The sequence below is a fragment of the Homarus americanus genome, unplaced genomic scaffold, assembly GCF_018991925.1.
Source record: "Homarus americanus isolate GMGI-L3 unplaced genomic scaffold, GMGI_Hamer_2.0 scaffold52806, whole genome shotgun sequence".
Lineage (NCBI taxonomy): Eukaryota > Metazoa > Arthropoda > Malacostraca > Decapoda > Nephropidae > Homarus > Homarus americanus.
Genome location: NW_024720773.1, coordinates 2,391,888 through 2,410,735, shown reverse-complemented (window position 1 = coordinate 2,410,735; position 18,848 = coordinate 2,391,888). Strand labels below are relative to the sequence as shown.

General features: G+C 41.6%; 1 protein-coding gene across 1 annotated transcript in view; it reads left to right on the top strand.

Annotated features, from left to right (window-relative positions):
* The window catches only part of LOC121860895 (haloacid dehalogenase-like hydrolase domain-containing 5), a gene marked incomplete at its 3' end in the record, with an annotated part of 58,982 nt that extends 45,023 nt beyond the window's left edge, over nt 1-13,959 (top strand). The window contains 1 exon segment of the mRNA XM_042358257.1: nt 13,791-13,959. Within this exon segment, the coding sequence (XP_042214191.1) occupies nt 13,791-13,959 (169 nt within the window).
* Between the last annotated feature and the right edge of the window lie 4,889 nt (nt 13,960-18,848).

Sequence of the window (18,848 nt, the reverse complement as noted above, 5' to 3'; positions counted from 1 at the left end):
TTTTCTTGTCCTGCATTTAAGGCATTTTAGCAATTTCCAACCATAATCTAGCCACTTTCGCTATATTATTTACGTGTGTCGACAACTATGACGGTGACCGGTGGTTGGCCAGTCTTTAACCTGCAGTGACAGTGTTTGATCTTAGTCTTTGTTGTGGGTTTGTCGCTTGGTGCCACAACTAGTGCTTACAATTTGTTGTACTTTTCCAGAGCATAAAACGGTCACGGCTGCATCAAGGTTACATAGCGCCAAAGTGTGTGCCAGGCGGGGGGCATGATGTCTTTGGGAACGTCCTCTTTTTTTAATGTTTAGATATGGCAACCTACCGTATATCACGGCCTATAAGGCGGCGGGGTGCATAAGACGCCCCCCCCAAATTTCCATTTAAAAAGTAGCTTTTGAGCTCTATTTGCTGTATAAGACCAGTACCCCAAATGTGACACTTACCCACTGACTCAGTAGTCCTTTACCAACCATCCTTGATTTTTTAAAATAAGGCCAATTCACTTCAAGTAATGTCATCAAATTATACTCGCTGGTGTAGTGTAAACACTAGTGACGTCACTGAAGCGTGGTGGGAGTGTTCCCTCGTCTGGGTGGTGTGACTATTTATACAACATGTGGTTAACAGCAACCACCGTATTCTAATTGTGATGTTTCATTAGGATTTGAGTGAAAAAGGTTACCAGTATGTACTTACTACATACATTTATTACACAAATATATATATATATATATATATATATATATATATATATATATATATATATATATATATATATATATATATATATATATTATATATATATATATATATATATATATATATATATATATATATATATATATATATATATATATACTGAATATACTATGTACAAAAAATGAATGTTCAATGAATTATTTATGGTGCATTAGGGTACTGGTCACTTCTGATGGGCTATAAATAGCCTTCTTTATCTCCCCTACATCTCACCCTGAGCCAGACGGAAGGGTCTTGGTAAATAACATGTTTGCTTATTTTCCATTTACTTTAAATAGATTTACCGAATTATTTGTTTTATTTATTTATTTATAATATACTGTAATATATTAAACACACTGTAATTATTTTCTTTAATTTATAAACTGTTTTGCGACAAAGGAATGTTCTCCAGTAGTGTTTCATTAGGATTTGAGTGAAAAAATATTACGTACTTACACAATTGTTCCTCTTACTTTGACAACACAACATACATACAGTATATTATTTCTCAGTTTTGATCTTTTTTTTAATTTTTGTATTTATTTATAGTTAGTTACTTAAAATAAGGCCAATTCACTTCAAGTAATGGCATCAAATATTACCAGCTGGTGTAGTGTAAACACTAGTGACGTCACTTGAGCGTCTGTAATTAACCGTCGATAGTTTCAAGAATTAATGCACTTTTCCTTTCTTGTCTCCTCACTGGCAAATGGGGGGGGCGTGGGGAGGGGTGTGTGATGATAGCTGTGTTTATTACAGGGGTATAAATCTCTTTTACGGTATGTTAGACAGGTTTATAATACATTTTTATTATTTTAATATACCGGTAATCTTAATTTGAATCCAGCTTGCCAAACGTAAGTTTCAGTATAAAATAATTAGTGGTAAGACCTTGTGAGTGGCTTACGATGTTTTCATCACCACTCTTGACACACTAAACCACAATATTTAAGAGGTAAGAATTTTAAACTTGGTGGTTTAGACGACCCCCTAACTTTGGGCAGATTTTTTTAATGTTCAAATTTCGTCTTATAGGCCGTGATATACGGTAAATGGAAAATAAGCAAACAAATGTTATTTACCAAGACACTTGTCTGGCTCAGGGTGAGATGGAGGGGAGATAACAAGGCTATTTATAGCCCGTCTGAAGTGGCCAGTACCCTAATGCACCATAAATAATTCATTGAACATTCATTTGTTGTACATAGTATATTCAGTATATATATATATATATATATATATATATATATATATATATATATATATATATATATATATATATATATATATATATATATATATATATATATATATATATATATATATATATATCCCTGTTAGCCGGAACAATTGGTGCAGAGCACTTCCGGGTATGAGAGATTTCCCGCTAACCAGACGACTTTCTCAAACCCGGAAAAATTCCTTATCCCCGGAATCTTTTCTGTTTACTGGGAAAAGTTTCCGAGTGTCTAAACTAGACATCTTGCACAGACGGACACTGGCCCACTTCCCCAGAATGTTTCTGGGTGCTGGGGATGTTTTCCTTGAGTTTAAACTACCGGAGTCCATTAAAGCAGTTCTAGTTAAGTTAGAAACTCCATTTCTTTACTATAATGATCCAGAATAGTTTATCTAAAAGATTGGTAAAATATATCTATTTGAAAATTAAAAATCTTTAGGATATGGGTGTGAATGAAGTTGTGTGTTACAGCAAAGACCGATATTTTCCACTCCCATGGAGCTGTTGGGGGATTAGTGGTCTCATGACCTGAAGATGTCTTGAATAAACACGAACCCTAAAGTATTTTTAGAGAGATTGTGATAAGTATAAGTATAAATGAGCAAAGTTGTATCCCTTCAACATTACATTACATGACATGTTAAAATATGGAGTGAGAAGCAGAAAGGTGTGGGTCATTAGAGAGATGGAGTGGTAAGTAGTGGTAGCATGCACCAGTGTTGCCAAGTGCTCCTCAACAGCTGACATTTAACTCACTACCATACAGTCACACACACAGAGAGATGGGTCATACAATAAGACCTTCACTCCTCATGGTTGCTGTCTAATTCCCTTGGGGGGGGTGGAGGGAGAGTGTGTGTGTGTGTGTGTGTGGGGGGAGGGTGTGATGTTGGTGTGTGGGTGTGTACACACACACACACACACACACACATACAAACGGTTTATTAATAGAGTTGCAGTCTGTGGCTGAAAATATACAGACTTACATTTGATTTAGACATAATGATATAATATGCCGTGAATACATTTACAGGGCTGTACAGTACATAAATCAGGAGTTGTTTATTATTTTAACAATAGGTGGGATGGTGCTGTTCTTATATCTATCGGTGCGGGCTCTTATGGGCTGTATTTTGTTGTAGTGGCGGACTGCGCGAGTTGGGTGGGGGGCTGCAGGTGGCAGGAGGTGGCGATGACGAGGGTGGTGCAGTAGTCCACTGCCAAACCTTTCCAGTGCTTGGTGGTGGAGGTCACTGAGAGATGGCATTTCCAGGGTGGAGAGAGCGTTGGTGTAGCCGGAGTATTCTGTGCCGAGCATGATTCTGCACGCCCTTTTCTGTACCTTCTCTAGCTGACGTTGATGGGTGGAGTTGAGAGAAGATGACCAGGCTGGTGACGCATACGTTAGTTTGGGGAGAATAAAGGTGTTGTAGATGGTCCTCAGCTCTGGCGTGGGTGTCCCAAGTGACTTAAGTCGTCGTAGCATGTAGAGACGGTACGAGGCTGCCTTGACTGTGTTATTTACATGGGCCTTCCAGTCAAGTTTGTTGTCTATAGTTACACCCAGGAGTTTGGCAGACTGCACCAGCTGGAGAGGATGGGCACCCACTGTGACTGCTGGGGCTTGCACTGGAGTGGTGGCGGTATTGATGTGCATGACTACGGTTTTGGTGTGGTTGATGGTGACCTTGTTCTCCGTAGTCCATGCCTGTAGCCTGTCCAGGGTGCCTTGGAGCGATGAGTAGTCTGATGCGGTGTTGTCCACTGAAACCCCCACAGTGCAGTCATCCACGTACCTCCACCTGTGAGGGAGGCCCGAGAGCCAAGTAGGTGGGTGTGTGTGGGGAGGGTGCTGTTGGTGTGTGGGGTGTGTGTGTGCGGGAGGGTGTGAGGTTGGTGAGTGTGTGGGGAGGGTGTGGATGTTGGTGTGGGTGCTCAGTGAGGGTGTGATGTTGAGGGAGTGTGTGTGTGGGGAGGGGATGTTGTGTGTGGGTGTGTGTAAAAGGGAGGGTGTGATGTTGGTGAGTGTGTGTAGGGTGATGTTGGTGTGGGTGTGTGTAAAGGGAGGGTATAATGTTGGTGGGAGTGTGCAGGAGGGGTGTGATGTTGGTGTGTGGGTGTGTGTGTGTGTGAGGGTGTACGTTGTGAGTGTGTGCAGGAGGGTGTGATGTTGGTGTGTGGGTGTGTGTGTGCGGGGAGGGTGTGATGTTTGGGTGTGTGTGTGGGGAGGATGTGATGTTGGTGTGTGGGTGTGTGTGTGCGGGGAGGGTGTGATGTTTGGGTGTGTGTGCGACTGGTTGTGATAGGGAGATGAATTTGATACCATATTGATCCTTAATAAATTCTCTACCAAACGTTTCCAATAAGTTATTCTTAAACAAAATAATTCTATATGATATAATGATGGAAATTTATTCTTTATAATGATGGGAATTTCACTCTTTTATAAAAATAATGTAAGAAATGTTATACCGGAGTCATTAAAATCAGTTATAATTTCGTTAGACACCAATTATTTTTATCAAAATAATCTTGAATACCTTATCTAAAGGTTTGGTTAAATAAATATATTTAAAAAACAAAAGCTCTATATGATACAGGCGTGAACAGAACTGTTTCTTTTATCTCTTCATCACTGATCAGCCCAGAACTCATAACAAGCGCAAAACCACCACACAACACCACCAATGATACAGCCGTGAACAGAACTGCTTCTTTTACTCTTCCACCAACGACCATCTCAGTACTCATACGACACAGCGAACAGAACTGAATCTTTTTATACTTCACCACTGATCAGCCTCGTAGCTCTATATGATACAAGCGTGAACAGAACTGTTTCTTTTTATATCTTCACCACCGATCAGCTCGAAGCCTCTATATGATACAGGCATGAACAGAACCGTCTTTTATATCTTCACCACTGATCAGCCCGTAGCTCTAATAATACAGGCGGAACAGAACTGTTTCATCTATCTTCACCACTGATCAGCTCGTAGCTCTATATAATACAGACGGAAAGAACTGTTTCTTTTATCCCTTCATCACCGATCAGCTCGACCTCTATATACAGCACACGAACAGAACTTCTTTTATATCTTCATCACTGATCAGCTCAGCTCTATATGATGCTGCTGCGAACAGAACTGTTTCTTTTATATCTTCACCACTGGATCAGCCTCGAAGCTCTATAATACAGTATGCGAACTGTTTCTTTATCTCTTCACCACTGATCAGCTCGTAGCTCTATATAATACAGACGCGTGAACAGAACTGTTTCTTTTATCTCTTCATCACTGATCAGCTCAGAAGCTCTATATAATACAGACGCGGAACAGAACTGTTTTCTTTTTATTCTTCACCACTGATCAGCTCAGAAGCTCTATATATAATACAGGCGCGAACAGAACTGTTTTTTATCTTCACCACTGATCAGCTCAGAGCCTCTATATAATACAGGCGGAACTGTTTTCTTTTATCTTCACCACTGATCAGCCCGTGAGTCTCATATATAATACACAGGCGGAACAGAACTGTTTCTTTTATCTTCACCACTGACTGCTCGGTAGCTCTATATAATACAGGTGTGAACAGAACTGTTTTCATCTCTTCTCATCACTGATCAGCTCAGAGTTCTTATATAATACAAGGTATGGAACAGAACTGTTTCTTTTATCTCTTCATCACTGATCAGCCAGAGCTCTATATAATACACAGACGGAACAGAACTGTTTCTTTATCTCTTCACACTGATCAGCCCGTAGCTCTATAATACAGACGAACAGAACTGTTTTTTTATCTCTCATCACTGATCACTCAGAGCTCTATATGATACACGTAAAGAGAACAGAACTTTATATCTTCATCACTGATCAGCCTAAAGCCCTATATGATACAGGCGTGAACAGAACTGTTTCTTATCTCTTCATCACTGATCAGCTCGTAGCCTAATAATACAGGCGTGAACAGAACTGTTCTTTATCTCTTCATCACTGATCAGCTCGTAGCTCATATATACAGACGAACAGAACAATGTTTCTTTTATATCTTCACCACTGATCAGCTAATAGACTATACGAACAGGAAGAGAAAGAACTGTTTCATATCTCTTCACCACTGATCAGCCCGTAGCTCTATGATACAAGCGCAACAGAACTGTTTCTTTTTATCTTCACCACTGATCAGCTCGTAGCTCTATATGATACAGCGCCAACAGAACTGTTTTTATATCTTCCACTGATCAGCTAATAGCTCTATATGATACAGGCGCGAACAGAACTGTTTCTTTTATATCTTCACCACTGATCAGCTCAGAAAGCTCTATATAATACAGGCGTGAACAGAACTGTTTCTTTTTATCTCTTCATCACTGATCAGCTCGCAGCTTTATATGATACAGGCGTAACAGAATTGTTTTATATCTTCACCACTGATCAGCTCGTGCTCTATATGATACAGGCGTGAACAGAACTGTTTCTTTTATTCTTCACCACTGATCAACTCGTAGCTCTATATGATACAGCGAACAGAACTGTTTCTTTATCTTCACCAACTGATCGCTCGTAGCCTATATGATACAGGCGTGAACAGAACTGTTTCTTTTATATCTTCACCACTGGTCACTCGTAGCTCTATATAATATAAGCGTGAACAGAACTGTTTCTTTTATCTCTTCATCACTGATCAGCTCATAGCTCTATATAATACAGGCGTGAACAGAACTGTTTCTTTATCTCTTCACCACTGATCAGCTCATAGCTCTACATATACAGGCGCTTAACAGAACTGTTTCTTTTATCTCTTCATCACTGATCAGCTCGTAGCTCTATATATACAGGCGTGAACAGAACTGTTTCTTTTATATCATCACCACTGATCAGCTCGTAGCTCTATATAATACAGGCCAACAGAACTGTTTCTTTTATCTCTTCACCACTGATCAGCCTGTAGCTCTATATAATACAGAAGAACAGAACTGTTCTTTACTCTTCACCACTGATCAGCTCGTAGCTCTATATAATACAGGCGGAACAGAACTGTTTCCTTTATCTCTTCATCACTGATCAGCCTGTAGCTCTATATGATACAGGCGTGAACAGAACTGTTTCTTTATATCTTCACCACTGATCAGCTCGTAGCTCTATATGATACAGGCGTGAACAGAACAGCTTTTTATCTCTTCACCACTGATCAGCTAAAACATATATGATACAGGCAACAGAACTGTTTTTATCTCTTCACCACTGATCAGCTCGTAGCTCCATATGATACAAGGAACAGAACTGTTTCTTTATATCTTCACCCTGATCAGCTCGTAGCCTCATATAATACAGGCGGAACAGAACTGTTTCTTTTATCTCTTCATCACTGATCAGCTCGTAGCTCTATATAATACAGGCGTGAACAGAACTGTTTCTTTTATCTCTTCACCACTGATCAGCTCGTCAGCTTCCTATATGATACAGTCGCAAACAGAACTGTTTCCTTTATCTCTTCACCACTGATCAGCTCGTAGCTCTCTATGATACAGGCCAACAGAACTGTTTCTTTTATCTCTTCATCACTGATCAGCTCGATAGCTCTATATAATGCAGGAGTAGAACAAGACTGTTTCTTTTTATCTTCACCACTGATCAGCTCGTATCTCTATATAATACAGGCGTGAACAGAACTGTTTTTTTTATCTCTTCATCACTGATCAGCTCGTAGCTCTATATAATACAGGCGGAACAGAACTGTTCTTTTATCTCTTCATCACTGATCAGCTCGTAGCTCTATATAATACAGGCGTGAACAGAACTGTTTCTTTATCTCTTCATCACTGATCAGCTCGTAGCTCTATATGATACAGGCGTGAACAGAACTGTTTCTTTATACTTCACCACTGATCAGCTCATAAGTCTATATGATACAGGCGTGAACAGAACTGTTTCTTTTTATCTCTTCACCACTGATCAGCCAGTAGCTCTATATGATACAGCGAACAGAACTGTTTTATCTCTTCACCACTGATCAGCTCATAGCTCTATATGATACAGGCGGAACAGAACTGTTTCTTTTATATCTTCACCACTGACAGCCCTGTAGCTCATATAATACAGGCGTGAACAGAACTGTTTCTTTATCTCTTCACTGATCAGCTCGTAGCTCTATATAATACAGGCGTGAACAGAACTGTTTTTTTTATCTCTTCACCACTGATCAGTCGAGCTCTAATATACAGGCGTGAACAGAACTGTTTCTTTATCTCTTCACCACCGATCAGCTCAGAGCTCTCTATATGATACAGGCTAACAGAACTGTTTCTTTATCTCTCCATCACTGATCAGCTCGTAGCTCTATATAATACAGGCGTGAACAGAACTGTTTCTTTATATCTTCACCACTGATCAGCTCGTAGCTCTATATAATACAGGCGGAACAGAACTGTTTCTTTATCTCTTCATCACTGATCAGCCCGTAGCTCTATATAATACAGGCGTGAACAGAACTTTTCTTTTATATCTTCACCACTGATCAGCTCGTAGCTCTATATGATACAGGCGGAACAGAACTGTTTCTTTTATATCTTCACCACTGATCAGCTCGTAGCTCTATATGATACAGGCCTTGAACAGAACTGTGTTTCTTTTATCTCTTCATCACCGATCAGCTCAGAGCTCTATATAATACAGGCGTGAACAGAACTGTTTCTTTTTCTCTTCATCACTGATCAGCTAATAGCTCTATATAATACAGGCGTGAACAGAACTGTTTCTTTATATCTTCACCACTGATCAGCTCGTAGCTCTATATAATACACAGGCGTGAACAGAACTGTTTCTTTTATCTCTTCATCACTGATCAGCTCGTAGCTCTATATAATACAGGCGTGAACAGAACTCGTTTCTTTTATATCTTCACCACTGATCAGCTCAGAGTTTTATGATACAGGCGTGAACAGAACTGTTTCTTTTATATCTTCACCACTGATCAGCTCGTGGCTCTATGATACAAGCGGAACAGAACTGTTTCTTTTATATCTTCACCACTGATCAGCCTGTAGCTCTATATGATACAGGCGTGAACAGGAACTGTTTCTTTTATCTCTTCATCACTGATCAGCTCGTAGCTCTATATGATACAGGCGTGAACAGAACTGTTTTTTATATCTTCACCACTGATCAGCTCATAGCTCTATATGATAAACAGGCGCGAACAGAACTGTTTCTTTTATATCTTCACCACTGATCAGCTCGTAGCTCTATATGATACAAGCGCAACAGAACTGTTTCTTTTATCTCTTCATCACTGATCAGCTCGTAGCTCTATATAATACAGGCGTGAACAGTTCTATACTTTACCATTGATCAGCTGGTTAGTCGCTTGGGCGATCATCACGTCTGTTACACACTTCACTCAATTGATTGTAATACTTAACTAATCATGTTTTAACACTTGTGATGAAGGTTTGGTGAGTTGAGTGGCTGTTTACACTAAAAACTAGTTTCCTGTACAGTATAGTCTTCATTTATGCGGTCAATTGAACACGTGGAGGTCCTCGTAAAACGAGAAACGTGACAGCCAGGTGGGGGAGGTGGGTTGCTGACAGCCAGGTGGGGGAGGTGGGTTGTTGACACAGCCAGGAGGGAGGAGGCTGTTGACAGCCAGGAGGGAGGTGGGTTGTTGACAGTCAGGAGGGGAGGTGGGTTGTTGACACAGCCAGGAGGGAGGTGGGTTGTTGACAGCCAGGAGGAGGTGGGTTGTTGACACAGCCAGGAGGAGGAGGGCTGTTGACAGCCAGGAGGGGAGGTGGGTTGTTGACAGCCAGGAGGGGAGGTGGGTTGTTGACACAGCCAGGAGGGAGGTGGGTTGTTGACAGCCAGGAGGTGGAGTTGTTGACACAGCCAGGGGGGAGGAGCTGTTGACAGCCAGGAGAGGTGGGTTGTTGACAGTCAGGAGGGGGAGGTGGGTTGTTGACAGCCAGGAGGGGAGGTGGATTGTTGACAGCCAGGAGGAGGTAGGTGGGTTGTTGACAGTAAGGAGGGAGGTGGGTTGTTGAGCCAGGAGGGAGGTGGGTTGTTGACAGCCAGAAGGGAGTGGATTGTTGACAGCCAGGAGGGGAGGTGGGTTGTTGACAGCCAGGAGGGGGTGGGTTGTTGACACAGCCAGGAGGGGAGGAGGGCTGTTGACAGCCAGGAGGAGGGGTTGTTGACAGTCAGGAGGGGGAGGTGGGTTGTTGACAGTCAGGAGGAGGTGGGTTGTTGACAGCCAGGAGGGGGTGGGTTGTTGACACAGCCAGGAGGGGGAGGAGGGCTGTTGACAGCCAGGAGGGGGGTGGGTTGTTGACAGGAGGGGGAGGTGGGGAGGTGGGTTGTTGAGGGGAGGTGGGTTGTTGACAGCCAGGAGGGGAGGTGGGTTGTTGACAGCCAGGGAGGTTGTTAACAGCCAGGAGGGGGAGGCTGTTGACAGCCAGGAGGGAGGTGGGTTGTTGACAGTCAGGGGGAGGTGGGTTGTTGACAGCCAGGAGGGAGGTGGATTGTTGACAGCCAGGAGGTTGGGTTGTTGACAGTGGAGGGAGGTGGGTTGTTGACAGCCAGGAGAGTGGTTGTTGCCAGGAGGGGGAGGTGGATTGTTGACAGCCAGAGGGGGAGGTGGGGTTGTTGACAACCAGGAGGGGGGTGGGTTGTTGACAGCCAGGAGGAGGAGGGCTGTTGACAGCCAGGAGGGAGGTGGGTTGTTGACAGTCAGGAGGGGTGGGTTGTTGACAGTCAGGAGGGGGAGGTGGGTTGTTGACAGCCAGGAGAAGTGGGTTGTTGACACAGCTAGGAGGGGGGAGGAGGGCTGTTGACAGCCAGGAGGGGGTTGGAGGGGGGGAGGTGGGTTGTTGACAGTAGGACGGGAGGTGGGTTGTTGACAGCCAGGAGGGAGGTGGGTTGTTGACAGCCAGGAGGGAGGTGGGTTGTTAACAGCCAGGAGGGAGGAAGGCTGTTGACAGCCAGGAGGGAGGTGGGTTGTTGACAGTCAGGAGGGAGGTGGGTTGTTGACAGCCAGGAGGGGGAGGTGGGGTTGTTGACACCAGGAGGGGAGGTGGGTTGTTGACAGCCAGGAGGGGGAGGTGAGTTGGTGACAGTTGTTGACAGCCAGGAGGGGGAGGTGGGTTGTTGACAGCCAGGAGTGGGGTTGACAGTATGGGTTGTTGACAGCCAGGAGGAGGTGGGTTGTTGACAGCCAGGTGGGGAGGTGGGTTGTTGACAGCTAGGAGGAGGGAGGGGGTGGGTTGTTGACAGCCAGGAGGAGGAGGTGGGTTGTTGACAGCCAGGAAGGAGAGGGAGGGGTTGCTTACAGCCAGGAGGAGAGTGGGAGGAGTTGTTGACAGCCAGGAGGGAGAGTGAGTTGTTGACAGCCAGGAGGGGAAAATGGGAGGTGAGTTGTTGACAGCCAGGATGGAGGTGGGGAGTTGACAGCCAGGATGGAGAGTGGGTTGCTGACAGCCAGGAGGAGAAGTGGGTTGTTGACAGCCAGGAGGGGAGTTGTTGACAGCCAGGATGGGAGGTGGGTTGTTGACAGCCAGGAGGTGGGTGGGTTAACAGCCAGGAGGGAGCTGGGTTGTTGACAGTCAGGAGGGGAGGTAGGTTGTTGACAGCCAGGAGGAGGTGGGGTGTTGACAGCCAGGAGGGGAGGGCGGTGGGTTGTTGACAGCCAGGAGGGGGGGGGTTGTTGACAGCCAGGTGGGAGTGGGGTTGTTGACTGCCAGGAGGGGGTGGATTGTTGACAGCCAGGAGGGAGAAGTGGGTTGTTGACAGCCAGGAGGGGAGGTGGGTTGTTAACAGCCAGGAGGGTGGAGGTGGGTTGTTGACAGCCAGGAGGGTGGAGTTGGGTTGTTGACAGCCAGGAGGGGGGAGGTGGGTTGTTGACAGCCAGGAGGGGAGATTAATGCCTACTTCGTAGTTGTCAGGGGCTCAAGGATTATGAAAGGCAGAGGGTTTTTATTTGTTCACCTATAAGATGCCACTGACTTGACTTAGGAGAATATTACTTGCATTGTTGGAATTCTTGTAAGATAGCGATTAATTTGAGTAATGTACAGTAATTTATGATAATTTATGTGGTTGCAGTTTCAAAGCTTTGTGACATCACTAGTGTACAGTGATCCTTCGGTTAACGAGCGCCTAGGTTAACGAAATTTCGGTTAACGAATTACCTTCCATAAGATTCTTCACTTCGGTTAACGAGCAAACCCTCGGTTAACCAATTCCTTACGAATCTTTCCCAACATGTTTTTGCCTGCATTTGGCTGCCCACCAGCTGTAGTATTAGTTCCGCCAATACAGTAATCGGTTTTAGGGCTTATTTTCCTTACCATTTTAGTAAATATCAAGAAGGTTGTACTATTCAATAATTTTAAAAGTTTTATATTTAATTTTTTAGTCATTTTAACAATTATTGAGCATAATTGAAGTAGAGGAAGCTAGTTTTTGTGTTTCCAGTCAAATTATTGGTCATTTTGAAGTATATTTTACATACTGACAATATATAATGCCGTGCAGTGTTGATTTAAAGAAAATAATCTTGAATTACACCAAGTGAACTAAAATTTTATGGGTGAAATGGTGGCATGGGGTGACTTCTCTTCCACCCCAATGTCTTCTCTTCTCCCTTCTCCTCCACCCCCATTCTAATTCCTATCATCATCAACCAGGAACCTTCTACATGCACACCTCAAAGTAAGTGTACTTTACTGCATTTATTTTTAGTTTGTATGTAATTTTCGGTGAGCTGGAACCAATTACCCAAAAACCCATTAAAACAATGGTTTCGGTTAACCTTTTAGAACGAATTGTGCTCGTTAACCGAGGGACCACCGTATAATGAGTCTCCATATGTCCTGATTTATTCACGGATCAGTTGTCTAAGTGTAAAACTAACCCTGTCGAGCTATCATGTATCAATTAATTTTAAAATATAAATTATAAAGTAAAATGTTATAAGGCAATGGTTTAGTAGTGCTGTTATTGTGTGTGATGTGTAAGTGTCATGGCATGTCACCTCACCACCTGACTCCTGAACAAACTCTTTATCAACTTCTTCAAATTCTACAATGTGCTTGGCAAGCTAAAACAAACACACACACACACACACACACACACACACACACACACACACACATGGGAATTAAGACAACAAGCATCCAGTGAGGGTCTTGTTGTGTGACTGCGTGGAGGCGAATTAAAAGATCAGTGTTGAGGAGCTTAGCGCTTGGCAACACCTACAAGGGGTCACAGCTGAAGGAAGAAGAAACAACAGGTCCAGAAAACTGTGAGGGGTAACTTTTTCGGAGTGAGAGTTATAAACTCTTGTAATAACCTGCCAGAGAGTGTTGTGATGGCACCGAGTGTGAGCTCTTTCAAGACAAGACTTGACGAACACTGGAGCAGGTTCAGATACATTCAGGAGCCGATGCATGCCCAGTACTTGCCAACAGTCCGTAACAGAGACGTGACCGATAGCCCAAGCGGCTAATGAGCCGATCAGTGGTAAAGAGGATGAAAGTAAAGTGAAAGTATTATGTTACGTGATACTGGGTCGCAACCACCATGATTTTTAGTTAACTACACATTGCAGAGGTTTAATTTGTGAACATACAGTACTGTAGTGTGAAGGAATGAAGATATAGAGAATGACTGAGAGAATGAAGGGAGAGTTAAGTGTTTGCTCCAGGCTTTGGTCACATTACCTCTTAGTGGAGAGAGTCTGGCAACAGTGAGCACAAACAGAGACATTTTGACTAATTATGAATATAACTTTTTGTTTCTTTACTTACAGAGACAATGTCCACACAGATATATTTGGAATGAACTTGTATCAAGAGTACGTAAGGAGACACCGGGGCAGTAAGAAGCGTGTTGCTATGCAGGGTGCACGAGGCCTTGATCTCTCCACTCATGATTTCAAGGGTCTTATGGCTGACCAGTGTTACTCTGTACTAGTTCAGGTATGTCTCTACTCATGCTCTCCATCACTATACTATACTATACAGTACTACATGAAAGTGATTCTCACTTATATGCGTGGGTGGTGTTGTAGGGTGTGTGTGGTTGGTTGTTGGAGGGTGTGTTTGTGTGTGATGTAAGGGTGTATATGTGATGTGTGGGTGGTGTTGGTTTGTGTTGACGGAAGTGAACCTTTTGGGGAGGGTAAGGGCGCATGGTCATCTCCCCCCCCCCTTCCTCACTCAAGCATGGCTAATTGTGATAAGAAGATGAATTTGATACCATAATGATCCTTAATAAATTCTCTACCAAATGTTTCCAATAAGATATCCATAAACAAAATATTTTTATATGATATAGTGATGGGAATTCCATTCTTTTATGAAAAAACGTAAAAAATGTTGATACTGGAGTCAGTAAAATCAGTTATAATTTCATTAGACGCACCATTTTTTTATCAAAATAATCATGAATGCAATGTCAGGTCACCCATTGTTGGGTGGGGGATTAGTTGGTCTTATGACCTGAAGATGTCTTGAATGACAAGTTTTACCTGAGGTATATACTATACTGTATTGTATATGAAAGGCACAGGTATTAATAAGCAGTGATTATTACAACAACGTATCTGTACTAATTAATAAAAAACAAATAAACAATATTATATCATGAATGAAGCAGTTTGCTGACAAACAATCAGTGATCAGTGCAGTCACATTCCAATGGACCCTTCTCCTTCTCCCTCCTGACCTCACAGGATTCATTATAAACTTCTATTTGTGTTAGAGAGATGAATTTGATACCATAATGAATCTGAATAAATTCTCTGAGACTTTTCCAATATGATATCCTTAAATGACAAGCTGAATAATAAGGTAATAATAAGTATTTTACTGTACAGTATATGAAGGATACTGATATTAATAAGCTCAAATTATTAGTTTATATCTCCAAGTCTCTATGTACAGAACTAAACAAAGAATTTATTTGATATACTGTACTCTAACATTCAATACCATAATATCCTGACCACTGGGGTTAGTTTGACTTTTCCCTGTGAAAAAGAAATAATTTTGAGCACCATATTACTGTACTCATTTTGTACTCAAATGTATTATGCAAAAATACTAAAAATTTTATCGTTTGTGCAAACTATGAACTATGAGATGTTTATACTCAAATTAATTGATAACTTGCAAGGATTCCAGCAATGCAAGTTATATTCTGTTAAGACAATTCTGACATTTTATAAGAAAGGAGAAATGGGAGGTTATTCGGCAGGCAAAAAATTTGCAAGTGTGCCAACACAGAGCCAGGGGGCAGCAGCGCACCCTCCACCCGCTCTACCCCCCACCCGGGAGGTGGCACCAGCTCCACCTACCAGCCAGGAGGAGGCGGCGAGCGCCATGTAAACAATGACATTTCTAACCACACCCTGCAAAATACAGTGTACTTAGCAAATGCTGCAGCTTCTGAGAATGGGGGGGGGGGGCAGAGTTACTACTAAGAGCAGAGACGTTACCGAAAACAAATTCTGGCTTGATTGTCATGTACAGTACAGTAATACAGTGGTCCCTCGGTTAACGAACGGTTCGATTAACGAAATTCCTGTTAACGAATTACCTCCCATAAGGATCTTCAATTCGATTAATGAACAAAACTTCGACTAACGAAATCCTAAGAACAAACACGTTTTGTTGTGAGCATCAGCTGATCAGCTGATGGGTTAGCTGGCCAATTCAGTAATTTGTTCTATGTTTACATTCGTTTCCAGTGGAGTAAATATCAAGAAAGTTGTACTCTTTAATATTTGTGCATTTTTTATATTAAAATTATTAGTCATTTTAAAATTCAGTTAACATATTGATAATATATGCAGTACAAGGAACTAGTTTTTTGTGCGCCCATCAGCCGCTTGGCTCACCCACCAAGTGTCAGTTTAGCTTTGTTTACAGTGGAGTGAACATCAATTTTGTTGGTGTCTTGAATATTTTTGCATTTTTACATTAAAATTATTGGTCATTCTGAAATTTAGTTAACATATTGATAATATATATCGCAGTGCAGTGTTGATTTAAGTAAAATAATCTTGAATTACACCTAGTGAACTTAAAATTTTATTGGAGAAATTACTGCATCAAGCATGGGTCCCATGAAAGGTGATTTCTCCTCCATCCCCACTTCCTTCTCTTCTCCCTTCTCCTCCACCCCCACTTCTAATTCCCATCATCATCAACCAGGAACCTTCTACATACACACCTCAAAGTTAGTGTACTTTACTGCATTTTTTGTTTTACTTTGTATGTACTTTTCTGTGAGCTGGAACCAATTACCCAATATCCTATTGAACAATGGATTCGATTAACAAAATTTTCGGTTAACGAACGAATCTGTGGAATGAATTGTGTTCATTAACCGAGGGACCACTGTATACAGAACAACCATTAACATCACGCAATACTTCATTCACTAATCTCTGAAAACAACTTCCATTCTTCCTTAATGCAAATGGTAACACTTTATATTGATACAGTCCATCCATTGTAACAAAAGCCGAGATTGCTTTCGCTCTCTCAGTCAAACCCACCTGCCAAAACCCTTTCAGCATATCAAATTTACTCACAAATCTAGCATCTCCAACCTGGTCAATACAATCATCAATCCTAGGAATAGGATAAGAATCAGTTTTAGCTATATTATTTATCTTTCTATAACCTGTGCAAAATCTATAGGAAACACCATCAGTCCATCAGGCTTAAGAACTAGAACACAAGGCGAATTCCATGGACTGTTACTGGGTTCAATCAAGTCATTCTCAAGCATATATTCAATTTCTTTCTTCATAATTTCTCTCTTCCTCGTATTTACTCTGTATGGATGTTGCTTAATAGGGGATACACTCTCTACCTCTATATTGTGAGTTACAACATTAGTTCTCCTGGGAGCATCAGAAAACAAGGATCTATATTCATTAACAATATCTATAATTTCACATTTTTTATCATGGTCTAGGTGATCAAGCTTATTCTCTAACATACTTAACACAACAGAGTTCTTCAGAATTTTATCCTCACTGCTACTAAACTTTACATCGTCATGTTCATCAAACGCCTCATCTCCCAACTCTACACATCCACAATTCACTTGATTGTTCACCTCACTCTGGTTTTCATTCTCTATATTTCCTTCATAATATGGCTTCATCAAAGTAATATGGCATACCTGTAATTGATTTTTTTTGCTTCTGCCTGGAGTGTTTACTACATAATTCACATCGCTCAATTTCTTTTCAACTACCCATGGGCCACTGAATCTTGCTTTTAATGGATTTCCTTGCAATGGTAGCAACACTAATACTTTTCACCAGGTCTAAATTCCCTTGACCTTGCATCTTTGCCATACCACAATTTCATCTCCTCCTGTGATTCTTTCAAATTTTCCGCGGCCAGTTCACGTGCTCTTAACAACCTATCTTTAAATTCTGAAACATATTTCAATAGACATGGAGGGTTTTCACTCCCAAGCCATTTCTCCTTGAGGATACTAAGAGGCTCCCTCACATCATGTCCATACACCAACTCAAATGGGTTGAAACCTACTGACTCCTGCACAGCATCTCTTAAGGCAAACAAAGCTAATTGGACACCCTCATCCCAATCTATTCCCAATTCCTCACAATAAATCCTTATGGTGTTCTTAAGTGTCTGATGAAATCTTTCCAAACATCCCTATGACTGAGGATGATAAGCACTTGACAATTTCTGATTAATGTGTAAACCCCTCAAAATTTTCTTGAACATAATTGAAGTAAAATTACTTCCCTGGTCTGACTGAATAATTTCTGCCAATCCTATCCATGAAAAATACTTAATTAATTCTCTCACAATATTTTTAGTATGAATACTCCTTAAAGGAATTGTTCTGGGAACCTAGTTGAAGTACACATAATAGTTAACAAATAACTAGTTCCCTGCGTGTCTTTAGCAAAGGCCCAACACAATCTATCACAATTTTGCTAAATGGCTTACAGAAAGCAGGAATGGGTTTCAATGGTGCAGGATGAATAACTTGGTTTGGTTTTCCTACCCTTTGACATACAGAACAAGTTTTAAAAAAAGTAGCCACATCTTTCTTTAAATTTGGCCAATAAAAATGTGTCAGTATTCTGTCAGTGGTTTTCCTCGCTCCTAAATGTCCTGATAAACAAGATTAATGGGATAGCTATTATATCACTCCTGTACCTTCTAGGAACAACTATTTGCCTTTTCATTTCCCAATGATCAGATACTGGAACATTCAGAGGCCTCCACTTTCTCATTAGCACACCACCTTGAAAATACAATCCTACTGACTCATCACCAGATACTCCATTCCTTTCAGCTTCACTTTTAAATTCTCTTAAACTATCATCACATAACTGACATCTTATTAATTCTTCTTTATCAACAACAAAATCTGGATTAAAATCCACCTTCAACTCCACCTTGTCAGTATTTGTTACGTCCTCATTACATTTCCCATCTTCCATAAACAATTCATCTAAATTCATTTCATCAGCACAAATATCTTTATCCTTTACCCTTGTTATAACACAAGCTGGGAACACATCAGTTGCCACAGCCTCCCCTTTCACCACATCATCAGAATTTGTATGGATCACATCAGTTATAGGTACATTTACAATATTATGTACATCACACGCCAAAGGATTATCAATCATTATTGGTTCAGGGACCACCCTGTCACCTGCCAAGTCATTTCCCAGCAACATATCTACACCATGTACAGGTAATTCCTCACTTATACCTACTTTAACCTTACCACTTATAAATCCCGTCTCAATGTTAACATAATGTAAAGGTATGGTCAGTCCTGAGCCTAACCCTCTCAC